This window comes from Chroicocephalus ridibundus, chromosome 3 (assembly GCF_963924245.1).
Source record: "Chroicocephalus ridibundus chromosome 3, bChrRid1.1, whole genome shotgun sequence".
NCBI classification, from domain to species: Eukaryota; Metazoa; Chordata; class Aves; order Charadriiformes; family Laridae; genus Chroicocephalus; species Chroicocephalus ridibundus.
The window spans coordinates 123,814,264-123,827,520 of record NC_086286.1 but is presented as its reverse complement, the minus strand read 5'-3'; the positions used below and the strand labels follow the sequence as shown (position 1 = coordinate 123,827,520).

The 13,257-nt window shown below is 43.5% G+C and overlaps 2 protein-coding genes across 3 annotated transcripts in view; one reads left to right on the top strand and one right to left on the bottom strand.

Moving 5' to 3' along the window:
- Positions 1-4,557: 4,557 nt before the first annotated feature.
- On the bottom strand, positions 4,558-11,257 carry CENPQ (centromere protein Q). Its single transcript, XM_063330647.1, has 9 exons — positions 11,121-11,257; positions 9,407-9,562; positions 8,636-8,690; positions 7,799-7,913; positions 7,466-7,534; positions 6,084-6,213; positions 5,688-5,807; positions 5,339-5,416; positions 4,558-4,909 (listed from the first exon to the last, which is right to left on the bottom strand). The coding sequence occupies exons 2-9, from the start codon at positions 9,557-9,559 to the stop codon at positions 4,781-4,783; spliced, it is 849 nt and encodes a 282-aa protein (XP_063186717.1). The 5' UTR covers positions 9,560-9,562; positions 11,121-11,257; the 3' UTR covers positions 4,558-4,780.
- Positions 11,216-13,257, top strand: part of MMUT (methylmalonyl-CoA mutase) — a 24,085-nt gene continuing 22,043 nt past the window's right edge. The window contains exons 1-2 of one of the 2 annotated variants that reach the window (XM_063330645.1): positions 11,216-11,325; positions 12,657-13,067. In XM_063330645.1, the coding sequence (XP_063186715.1) occupies positions 12,689-13,067 (379 nt within the window). In that variant the 5' untranslated portion in view covers positions 11,216-11,325; positions 12,657-12,688. The other variant, XM_063330646.1, reaches the window with a different exon arrangement.

The following is a 13,257-nucleotide window of genomic DNA, read 5'->3' as shown; positions in this document are numbered from 1 at the left end:
TTATAAGCACTGATAAGATCCCCCCTCATTCGCCTTTTTTTCCAGATTAAAAAGACCCAACTCCCTCAGCCTTTCTTCATAAGACAGGTGTTCCAGTCCCCCAATCATCTTGGTAGCCCTTTGCTGTCCCCTCTCCAGCAGTTCCCTGTCCTTCTTGAATCGGGGAGCCCGGAACTGGACACAGTGCTCCAGGTGCGGCCTGACGATAGCATTAAGCAGCACACTCCCACAGGCAATCTGCTCCCCAAGTGAGGGTAGAGCTACGAGAACAGAGGGAGACAGTGAAGCTCAGGCTGCCCCAAGACAACTTCCAGCATCCATGTGGTCCACCATCAGCTTCAAGCCCTCCTCTTGTTCCTTGTCTTGCTTCACCAAACGTAATAATTTAAAAAGAAATTAGCCCTTTCAATGATCACCTGTGCATATTTACCGTTATTGAAGCTTACACTCCATTTTCTCGCTGTGTCCAAGGGGACAAAATTACTTCTGTGTCACGGAGTGTACATGCAACTATATCTAAGGGCAATGTTGATAGGCATTTGAATACCCTGCTACCATTCCGTAAGGACAGTTCTTACACCTCTATGCCTGGAAGTACTTTCAGATTGAAAACAAATATTGCACCAGTAGACCACCTGATCTCTTACCTGCTTTCAGTCTCGTAGCTCGTCCTTCCAAATTGCAATAAGCTGGAAGTCAGGAGGTAATAAAATGCTTCATGGCTGCTTCTGCGTGAGGCATGGCAAGAGTCCTTGTTCAGAATCTTAAAACTATATAATTTTATTGATCAAAATTGTTCCAAATTCGTAGTCTGTTCCTAAAAGCTCTGTTCTTTGTTTCTTTTGTGGAGCGTGGAAATAAAAGCCGGAGCCAGCCACACCTTCAGTGGAGGAGGGATTCTGTAAGCATCGTGAATAGTGTCAAAAGGCTTGTTCAAGAGTATAGGCTCTAGCGAGAACCTTTAATTTTTTCATTGAGACACTTAATCTCTTTGCATTCATGCCAGTGAACGATCCGCTTTGCGCATACTTATAATTATCCTTTTTCTTCTCCATGGTAATGAAATTGAAGTAGTCCATTCCCATTCTCCCTGCCAAGCTTCATACCATGAGGGAATTAAGAGCCCAAGATAAACTGAGGCACTTTCTGACAAAAAGAAAACCAACCCGGCTATGCAGCCCCAAGCATCATTTTGAGGTGGCAGCCCTGTTGACCCTTTCCTGATTTTTCATTGGTCCTAGAAAGTCCAGTTTGATGACGGTAACCCATATCGTCCTTTTGATTTGGACTTGATAACCTAAAGCACAAGGCAGAAGAGCCAATAGAGAAGGAACATTGAAGTGTTGTGGGAGAGCACATGCAGAAAAATGCTTTATTTGAGCATGAGGAAGAGTTGATATGGGATATGGACTGATATTCTTGTTGTATCTTAAGATGATTGAGGGGATTCTGCCCCTCTGCTCTGCTCTGGCGAGACCCCACGCAGAGTACTGCATCCACCTTTGGAGCCCTCAGCACAGGAAAGACATGGACCTCTTGGAGCAGGTCCAGAGGAGGCCACAAAGATGATAAGAGGGGTGGAGCACTTCTGATATGAGGACAGGCTGAGAGAGTTGGGCCTGGAGAAGGCACTGGGGACACCTTATAGTGTCCTTTTAGTATCTGAAGTGGGCCTACAAGAAAGCTGGAGAGGGACTTTTTACAAGGGCATGTAGTGATAGGACAAGGGGTAATGACTTCAAACTGCAAGAGGGGAGATTTAGACTAGGTATTAGGAAGAAATTTCTCACTCTGAAGGTGGTGAGGCACTGGCACAAACTGCTCAGGGAAGTTGTGGATGCCCCATACCTGGAAGCGTTCAAGGCCAGGCTGGATGAGGCTTTGAGCAACCTGGTCTAGTGGGAGGTGTCCCTGCCCAGGGCAGGGGCATTGGAACTAGATGATCTTTAAGGTCCCTTCTAACCCAAACCATTCTATGATCCTACAAAATCTGTAGCTTGTAACTTACCTAACTTGAAGCCAAGGTTTGTGAAAGGGAAGAGATTCAGATGCTCCCATGTCAAATCACCCAAGTTCACAGCTCCCTGCACACCGATCCAACAGGGAGTCTTCTCCTGGAAGAGTTGTCTGATCCCATCAGAAACCACAATCCAATCATTCTGCAACTCTGCCCAAGAGTATCCGCCATCAAATAAGTTGAACTAAGACCACCTCCTAAAAGTCTGGCTTAATATTCCTGGTTTATGTTGTCCTGTTTATGTGTGCACGACAATGCCAAAGTAACAATATCCACAGCCTACCCTAAATCTTCAAAAGTCAGAAAAAAAATAATTAAAATAACAATGGTTTTCTTCTCTATCTAGCCCTGTAATGCAGCACCTCAGTTGCTAGTGACAGGTTTGCTCTATGTTTACAAGGCCTCAGGACTGAGGCTCATCAAGTGCTTTCCGAATGTTTTACTTCACTGTGTAATTGACCGTTTCCTCCAGCTGACCAAGTGTCTATGAATAATAATTTTATTATATTTGTATGGTGCAACCACAGTTTCATACAGACAGCAGTAACAAGCAGTTATTCTATGTCAAATGAGATATTTCTGTATAATATATTGAACATAAAGAAATAACAGGCAGAGCATGATAGCAGAGGTCTTGAGAAAGGAGATGTGGGATGCGGTGGAGGGAAGTACAGGTATGGGGTGACAAGCGATGGGACATGGGAGAGTGGTGGGGATGGTAAGAGATAAGGCTTGGGAAGGGAGACCCCTCAGCTACAAAGAACTCACCAACAATCAGGTCAGGAAATACAGACAAAACTGGGTTTAGGAGTAACAAAGAAATAGGATTTAACATACATAAAAGGCATTATAGCCCCCCAAGGAGCGCTGCTGCTTTGCATGTAAACATTCTTTTGAGCAGAACACATGGCAATCTAAACAACTGGACTTGGAAGGAAGGGAAGAGACTGCAATTCTCAATTCCAGGAGCTGACTGCACAAGAATAATTACAAAAGGTCCTGTGATTACAGCCTTGCTTGGGGAAATATAGGAAATGCTGCAAGTAGCCAGGAAAGAATTCATCCTGCTTCGGTACCCTGTCTTTCAGAATGTCAGCATGTACGATCGAAAGTCAATCAACAACGTATCACTACCTTGTCCAAACCATTTCATTTGATGGACACACACTTCATCTATTTACTTCTTTTTCACACCTATTTGTACACTTTGGCTTACACAGAACCTTCTGGCACTGTTACACAGAGAACCTTACTTTAAGAACTGGCTCCACCCTCATTCCTGTGTTGTAAAGAGCACTGGGTAACCAAACCCCACTCATTGCTTTCATAAAATGCTTTACTTCTTTATTATTTCCTTCTTCAGTTACTGCTAGTTCAACTTTCCTTGTATATCCTATCTCGGCCGTTCTCCACACTTTTTTAAAAAAAAAAAAAAGATATCTTTGTGGTTCATGAAATTCAAAACCCACATAGTAAATTGCTCGCAAGCAGATCACCCTTAGTGAAAGCAAAGGGGTATAACTTTACTTAACAAAAACTAAAATAGCTGGTACGCAGGAAAATCATTAACCCATAAACTGGATTAAATTACTTTGGGGTAGGGGTTATGTCAGTAAGTGCTCCCCTTCTCCAGTGATCAAAAATTTGAGAAATATTTCTAAATATTTATCTACTTTCTCATGTGATTCAATACAAAGCAAGCAAGCGCTTAGTCTGGTTTTCCTGATCTTACATGTAGCAACTAGAGAGAGGCTTTTAGTCTGTCATAGGAGACTAGAGATAATTAGCTCATGTCTCATTAAGAGTACCAGCAGCTTGTAAACAAAAGAACTAAGTATTTGTGTGGTAAGTCAATGTAAGGAGCACTGCTGTCTTCTAGCAGACAATTTGACAGGAGAAAGCACTTTCTAATAACTACATCTTTTAAGGGTGAAGCTCTATCATGGAAAAAATGGAGGGGAGATTAAAGTGCATGGGAAAAGAGACTTCTGACGTAATTTTCTTCTTCTAAAGCTAAAGAATACTTAACAGTTAATGAAATATAAGGCAGGTACACAACTCTAATCGTAGAGCTTTGCTCTATAATGATCTTTTCTGCTTTCCCCGACCATCTGGATAAATCAGGTGTGAATGTCTTTTTTTAAAGTTTAAGCAGTGAATATGAAAAAGTAAAAAAAAAAAAATCAAACTTGTACATTTGATAAAAATCATACAGCTTCCTGCCATGGAAGGTTTTTATTTAAAAAGGTAAGGAAGTTGAAAAGGGGATTTGCAACTGAGCATTAGATAAGCATATTGTTTACTATGTGTTTCAGGTTTAAAGAGCATTTAAATCCAAAACAAAAATTAGCTTGGTAAGAGATACCGCCTTCACCAATTATGATGTGATATAAGAGTACAAATGTAATGGAATAGGTTGCCTTATTCTATAAAAATGCCCAGATAAACCCAAGATCCACTTCCCTCCCTTCTCCAAAAACAGTATATATCATCATTAGAAGTCATCATAGGTCCAAACCCACCCACCCAAAAAACCCCACCTTGATTGATCACTTCAATCACTAGATTCTCTGAATGTATTTACAGATCTACATACCAATATTCATAGAAAAATGTTTTAACAGAAATTCTGCAGTCACAACAGCAAAGCCATCAGGAAGAAAATATCATTTCCATGAGGAGCATCCTGCTGCTCTCCATTAAGGCAAAGTGCTGGCATAAATTATGTTCTCCAAAGGAGAAGACCCCATATATTTTGGTTTCTCAAAGGAAGTCCACCTTCTCATAGGTCTTTTCAATGAGGGTTAACATGTTCTTCAAGTCAGCTGACTGCTGAATAGTGTTCATGTCCTTTAAAAGTCCTTTCTGATTTTTTATCTTCAAAATTTCTTCCTAAAGAAGGAAAGAATGAATGACAACAAATAAAAAACCGCTTTCATTGAGTCCAACAGAAGTTTCACTTTCATGCAGCCTAGCTGTACCTAAAACCAGCTAGAATAGAAAGGATTCAAAGACACAGAATGAGGCAGCCTTCCTTCCCTCAGTTACAGAAATAAGTTTCAGAAATGGTAACAGGTTCCCTAGGACCACAGGGTTCCTAGGAAAAGACATGGGATCCTTTAAATGGCAGGTTTTCTAGGGTTTTGTTCTGTTTTTAAAATGTAAGCATATAGCTCTCAAAGAAAAAAAAAAAAAGATAAGTTTCAGATGCTTTCAAATTTTCAGATTTGCCCCCTCTGGCAGAGGTTAAGTGACAAAAGCACATTCTGTTGCCTTTCTTTTCACAGCCAAGGTGTCTCTGAAAGTATATTCCATGCTCACCTGCAAAGTGGGTACCTCGAAACTGCACTTGGGGAGTTCTGGAAGGTGGAGTGCTCTGCTGCTATTTTCCTGGAATACCTAGAAGGTAAAAAAGAGGAAAAAAAAAAACCCACAACAACAAAACAAACATCAGGCACACAAATAGGAAAATAAACTGGCTGTCATTACCCAACTTCTGAAAACTAAAACTTCTTAATTTTGCAACTGAAGTTGGAGAGATTGCAGGGATACACTCCCGAAGGCAAATAAGGCCTTCCTTATACGATGCTCTCTGCAGAAACAGCTTGAGTGCAATAGCTCTAGAAACACATTCTCCCTGGAGGAATGCAGCAACATCCATTGGAAATACCTTCCTGGCCTTTTCTTCATCTTCCTCTAACTGGTTCTTGAGCATCTGGATTTTGTCCTGCAGCTGCTCTATAGTTCCTTCAGCGAGTTCTGCTGATCGCTTCGCTTCATTTATTTCTTCCTAAGATAAAACAGACGCAAAACCAGGACAAAATTTACTTGAGAGATGGTGAACTTTTTGCTTATAAGATACTAATAATCAGCATCAGCTGAGTCACTGAAAACACATCCACAAAGATACACTGCTTTATAGCAAAGGTGGGCGACAGTGATGAACAGTGGACAACTCCTCCACAACAGCAAGGGCATAGCCAGTAGTGTGCCTACTAAAACGTTATGACACATTGAGCAGCAGCAGATAAGCAGGAGATTTTCTTCCCTTCCTTGCCTTTCATACCTGCAATTGTACCAAAGACTCTTCGTTTATCTCAAGCATTTGTTTCTCTGCCATTTGAAGGCTCGGGATTTTCTTTAGGTTGCCCAGCTTCCTTGGAGGCACCTTCAAAGTCTTGAAAAGTCTCAGCACCCTTTATTATAGAAAAAGGAAAGCATGACTTGTTTGGACTTCTTTACAAAACAAAAAGAAAACTGACTAATGACTTCTCTGGGGAAAAAATAAACTCAATTTAGCCCAATTTTTGCAAATGAAGTAGAAGGATCCAGGCAGGAAGAAAAGCTGTCTCAAACTGTTTTCCAAAAATCATGTCTAAGGAAGGGACCAGGAACAAGAAATCCCACCATTCCAACCCTTGCGATTACACTGATGTTCTGTGATTTCTATGCCATTGGCCTGTACACTCCCTGACTGCAACTCGACATTAATATTTTCTCAGTTCTGACCTTTCTACTTTTCAAAGTAAAACTAAGCATTCTAAAAGCAGCATTTTTAACTGCTTCTACACAAAATCATTTTAGTTAAGTCCATAAATGCTTTTGTGAAATATGATATCTAGTTTTACGGCAGAGGAAGAGTTTTAGCTTGCTCTCTAAGTTCCTTCTGATTCTGCGGAAGACTTGAATTCTTCCAAGTCGGATCTGTTTGTTAGATACACCAAACTACCACAGTTTCCATGCATCTCAGATGAGACCGCATGAGTTTGGCAACTCGGAAATCAGACCCAACACGTCACAAATTAAACATTACAAAGAAAAGAATCATAGAAAACCATTTATGAAAAACTAGCTCCTCATGTTTGTCTCTTGAGGCACTGTAAGAGCAAAGAAAGAAACATACACATTCAGGCTCTATGTTGATAAGAGCCTGGTATATCCACACACAAAAAGTCTCAGACACCCAAGCATACGTAATTACTCCCACAACAACATAAAAAGTAAAGACATAAACACCAAATTTCAATTCTCTTGGAAGTAACTTCAACAGTCAGAAAATTAATTAGCATTTAAGAAAATTCAGCTATAACTGCTCCTGCCACTACCATAAAATGATAAAATAAATAGCTGCCCACAAATTTAAACCCTATATAAATACAAAGCTGACTAAAGGAGCTCTTAAGAATATCTCCTAGGTGCTGTTACCCATATAGAAGTAGTTAAACTGGGTCTTTCAACAACTTTCACTTGTCCACTTCAATCAACATACCGTCAAGTTTTTTCCCTCCTTGATTCTGCATAATTGCTCCTTTCGGAGATTTCCTAAATGCAATTGCTCCCAGGAGCAATTCTGCAAGCACGGCACAAAACAACTGGGTAAACTAAATGCCTTCTCTCCCTCTTTGTCTTTTTTTTTTGTTGTGTTTTTTTTAAATTATAATTTCTTACTTTTCTTTCAGTAAATTGAGGTGCTTCTGAACGTCATCTTTTTTCACACTTTGTTGGCACAAAACGGATCTGGAAAGAAAACAAAGGCAGAATTTTCATCACAAAGCCTGCAAGCACAGAGTAGACATCAAGCGAAGTGAACGTAGTCAGAACTTCTCTAGCTAAAAATTCCCAACTTCAGATAGAAAGTGTTATATTATACCAGACAAAATATACATAGACAGCCACATGGCCCAAAAAAGCTCCAAAGCTTTCCCAGTTCAAGCAATGTTATGATTTTTACTTTATTCTTTGTCGAAACAAAGAAGAACCATGAGGATATTTGGCACTTACAGCATTGCTGAATCCATCATAGTTTCCAGAAACTGCCTACTGCTCTCTGAGAGAGTCTGCCAAGATCCCGTTTTAGCATTGGTTAGCTTCACCTTTTTTGAAGAACCTTTTTCTCCTGTTAACAGAAAGGCAAAAAGAAAAAGATACAATTTGTCAAACCTGGACAGACAGCTTTGTGACTCAGGTCAGTCAGATCATACACAAAGGTGTAACAGTTAAGATTTTTCCATGTCACAAAACTGTCAGGTCAAACCTATCCACATCAGGTGGTACTTATTATTTGCAAGTCACAAATTGTTTAAAATGCACAAAATAGGAAAGGTTCTTTCTTACAGCGGTTTCATTCCAAACAGATGCTTTCACAAAATCACTGGCGATGCAAGCAAGAAAACACAGAATGAAATAAAAAAAAATAAAAGAGAGTGGGAATATACATAAGTGAGAAACTCAATGCAGCAGGGACCTCGTCTCATTTGTATGTTCAATACAACACATGCCAGTCTTAAGATAGGAGGTTAACAGAGAAGACAATGACTTGTGAAGAGGAAGTTAAAATGTTCTGGGTGCTTGTGGTGGAATTTTACAAGAGAACACTACTTGCAAACAAAAGCATATGATTAATGTGTGCATATATAACACATATGGTGTGAGTGCACACCAGCTAACCGTACTGCAAATATTCACTGGTACTGTTTCAGAAAGAAAACTTTGAAAGTTATTTCAGTGACACCTCAGGCATCTATGATTTCAACACAGCAGTTACTGTGTTTACTTCCAGTGTTTTTTCAAAACACTGAATTTGCACGAGACAAACACAAGGAAAGAATACAATCCTACCTGCAGGGGAATAGTCCTCGTGTTCGTTAGCTTTCCTTTTGACTGTCTGGGTGACCTGGTGAAAATAAAAGTTTACAGCAAATATAGTAATTTTGAATCACCCTCTGCTGCAACCAAGTGTGAAACCTTTCATTCACTACTAGCAGCCAGCTATAAAAAGGCTGTGAAAGCACTTCAGTGCTTGACAGAGGTCTGTTGCTATTGACCACAAAAAAGGCTTTTTGAATTGTGAAATAGTAATTCATCTCAAGCAAGTTAAGGAAAGTAATTCACTCTTTTTAGTTCCTCCCATTCAAAGAATGAGGTCATGAAAAAAGATAGACACAAAATCTTTCGCTATCCAGCTGCATCTTGAGATCATGCCGTTCGTAAGTTAAGTGGTTAAGCAAGCTTGCTCCAACAGAAAGCTGCCTAGGCCAACCCTGAGATATGTAGAAAATATTTTCCAGAAATTGACTCTGATTTTATCAGTCTTTTTAAACAGACACTATGCAGCTCTTCAAAACTGCACAGCCAGCTTGCCTTTTTATCAATCGTCAGGCAATGCTTCCCTCTACTTGTCACAGGCACAGGAGCACGCAGCTAGAAACTCTGGAAATCAGGGAAAAGCTGAGGCAGAGGGTCTCAAAATAGCTGTTCACATTTCCTTAAGAAGACTACATTTAGTTGATGAATATTTTCTATAAATTTCAGTAGAAAATTGGGCAAAACCACCTTTTTTTTTTCCCTTTGGTTACTTTTTTAACTTTTCTGATCCAAAATCATGACTACCTGTCTTTTTTGACCTTGTTTTCTTCCTTCTACATCTGTTCCCTTTCTTTTGCTGGAAAGCCGTTGTTGATTTTGTGATTTAAAGGCTTTTTTTGCTGATCCCCCACCAGGGGTCTCCCCCGTTTTACTGGAAGATGTGTGGTGGCGTTTCATTATCTGTAAGCCAAACAGAACAGGAGGAAAGAAAAACAAAATTAAAATCCAATTATAATCTCTACATATAAATCATACACTAACAAGCAAAACAACAGATAATACCCTGTACCAAATGAGCACAAGTGGTTGATGAGAAGCTCAACATAAGCCAGCAATGTATGCTTGCAGCCCCAAAAGCCAACCATGTCCTGGGCTGTATCAAAAGCAGCCTGGCCAGCAGGTTGAGGGAGGGGATTCTGCCCCTCTGCTCTGGTGAGACCCCACCTGCAGTGCTGCCTCCAGCTCTGGGGCCTCAGCACAAGAAGGACATGGACCTGTTCCAACAGCGGAGGCCACAAAGATGCTCAGAGGGCTGGAGCCCCTCTGCTGTGAGGACAGGCTGAGAGAGTTGGGGGTGTTCAGCCTGGAGAAGAGAAGGCTCCGAGGAGACCTTATAGCAGCCTTCCAGTACCTAAAGGGGACCTACAGGAAAGCTGGGGAGGGACTCTTGATGAGGGAGTGAAGCCATAGGATGAGGGTAACCGTTATAAACTGAAAGAGGGGAGATTTACATTTGATATTAGGAAGAAATTTTTCACTACGAGGGTGGTGAGACACTGGCCCACGTTGCCCAGAGAAGCTGTGGCTGCCCCATCCCTGGAGGTGTTCAAGGCCAGGCTGGATGAGGCTTTGAGCAGCCTGGTCTAGTGGGAGGTGTCCCTGCCCAGGGCAGGGGGGTGAAACTAGATGATCTTTAAGGTCCCTTCCAACCTAAACCATTCTATCATTCTATGAAATGTTTGCATATTTTCTAAGCCAAAGCCTAAATCTTGCATACTTGTCTACACGCAGACCAATAAAAAAAAGCACCCCTCTTTTGCCTTTTAGAAAAGTCTTTGTGTGTTCAACATCTCTTTCTAAAATTAAAAGCCAGCATGTCTCTACACCAAAGAGCAGCAATGGCAATGCAACAGTAACTGCAGAAAAGAGTCTAATTTGTTCTTAAAGGCCTCCAACAATAGAAATTCTTTTTCATTTCTAATACACCTCAGTGGGACCATCATGCTATCAGAATTTTTTACCCTAACACCTAACTGTAATGTTCCTTGGCGCAGTTTAAAACGACAACTCAGATGTATTCAATTTTCCATTCACCCCCTCAAGCCACTTCTTCCCTCACACAAGGTCCCACCATGGCTCGCAAGGCGACAGTCGCGACTTAGATGATCTTTAAGGTCCCTTCCAACCCTAAAAATTCTATGAGTCTATGATTCTATTATGCACAACAGATAAATAATAAGCTCTGACTCTCCACCCCACCCCCCAGTAACTAAGGGTCTTGTGGGACAGACTACCTCAGAGAACTACAACTCCCGCCATGCAAGGCTCCCCGCGACACCAGTGGCACGGCGACGCCGAGCGAACTGCATGCTGGGAATTGTAGTCCTAGCGACCCACACCCCTTACCCTGTACTCCCAAACTCCCGCTCCCCGTTGCTGCCGGATAACGCTGCCGGATAACGCCGCGGTAACCCCCACAGAGCACCCCACCACCACCTCACCCCGCCCCGCGGCTCACCGCCCCAACGCCTCCTCAGCGCTGCCGCCCAGCCGTTACCGAACCGTTTTCCCCGCCGCGGCCCCGGGCGCATGCGCACTGCCCCTTCCCGCCTCCTGCCAGGCGGGCGCTGCGCGGAGCCGCCCTCTGCGCGTGCGCGTTAGGCGGCCAGGCGCGTGCGCGGCGCCGCGGGGACTGTGGGCGCCGGCGGAGGGGCCGACAGCAGGTAGCAGGGGGCGGCGGGGGCCGGGGCTCGTCCTGAGGCCGCAGCTCGGCCCAGCGCTCCCGTCCCTTGGGGCGGGCAGGGCCGCGACCCTCTGTTCAGCCCCCCATATCGGCCCCCCCATCCCAATTGGCCGCCGAGGGGGTGTGTTGGGGGCGGGCCGTGGCGGCGGGGGGGTGCCGGGCGCTCAGGCGGGTCTGTCGGGGCGGTGTGGGTCTGTCAGGGCGGTGTGGGGCTGCCAGGCCGGGCCAGTGCTTTCTGGTCTTCCATCTGCCCTCCGGCTGCGGGTGCTGTGGTGTGAGGGGTGGACGGAGAGGGTGACAGGGCAGCTTTGTGGTTGGTTCGGGGGGATGGCGTTGGGATCCCTGCAGCAGCGGAGGCAGAGGTTGCCTTCCATCCTCTGCAGGGGACTGAGTGCCCCTCCTCCTCTGTGCTCATCAGATTATATGTATACCACACGTAGCATATATTAAAGCACTTGTATGGAGCACGTTGCTGCAGCACCGTGACAGTGGTAGAGATGCTTGCTAGTCTTATGCAGATTTTCTCATAAAGGTGTCAGGGAATTGTGTGTTTGCCGGGAGTTGTGAAGGAGATGAGGCAGAGAGGAGGTGACCTGGCCCTTGGTGCCAAGCTGTAAAGGTTTTGGCTTAGGGAGGAAGTGCAGGGATAGGGTATGGAGAGCAGAAGCAGAGGAGCTTACAGCTTTCAGGAGTTACTGAACTTATGTACCATCACAATGTCATGCATGGTGTGGTGAGCTCTGTAGCTTGTATTATCCCTGTGTTCTTGCATACCTCATTTTTTTCCTCCTTTCTTAGTATAGCTCTGATTTTCATCCAGCCCAAGCCACCGTTTCCAAACTGTGTGACGTGTCAGCAGCTTTCTGACAGTCCGCTCCCTTCAGAATGTCTCTTTGATGTTGAAGGTCCCTCTTTGACATAAAGGAATTCATAGGTGAGAGAGAGATTGCAAGGTGAGAAGGTAGACAGGCATGCCATCTTCATGCATAACACGGACTTTTCAGTGACTGATGAATGATGGTGCTGCTTAGGGACTGAAATATGTTACACATTTCATACATGGATGTAGATGACTTGTAGGAATGTTTTCCTTATCTAGAAAAAAATATAGGATTTTTCCTGGACTCTGTTTTATGCATTGTCTGGTTGAAAGGCAAGGGGAGGCGGTGTCTGTCAAATGAGTAAGTGAATAAATACATTTAGGTTTTTTCCAGAGTTTTGGCTTTAGCAAACTGATTGACCTCTCCATGCTCACTTCTCCCATGTTGTATTTATATGATCATGCAAAATATATGTTTTTATTTTCTTCAGCTTACCCCATACTTGCCAACCATTGGGCAGACATGCTAAGAGCCAAGGATGCTCTCCTGCGGCTGTGGCCCCACCACTGCACATGCCTGGCACAGCTTCCAGCCTGCAGGCTCGTGTGGCGTTCGCTGCACAGGCAGCCACTGCACCCCGAGTGGGCCGCCCTTGCTGAGAAGCAGCTCAAGGGCAAGAATCCCAAGGATTTAATTTGGCACACCCCAGAGGGGATCGACATCAAGCCCTTATACGCCAAAAGGGACACGGAAGACCTCCCTGAGGAGCTGCCAGGGGTGAAACCTTTCACTCGAGGACCCTACCCAACCATGTACACCTACAGGCCATGGACTATCCGCCAATACGCTGGCTTCAGTACAGTGGAGGAGAGCAACAAGTTCTACAAGGACAACATTAAAGGTAAGACAGCTGATTTGGGAACAACATTGCCTTGCAAAGCAATGGGAAACATTCCTATGGTGAATGTGATCATTCTGCCTTGTGAGTTTTGATTTCTGATAGGCTTTTCCCAGCGACGCTGTATTTCTTTAGTACTGGGAAATAGGACCATTTCTGAAATTGTCCTTGTTTCATTTTACTATTGAGGTGG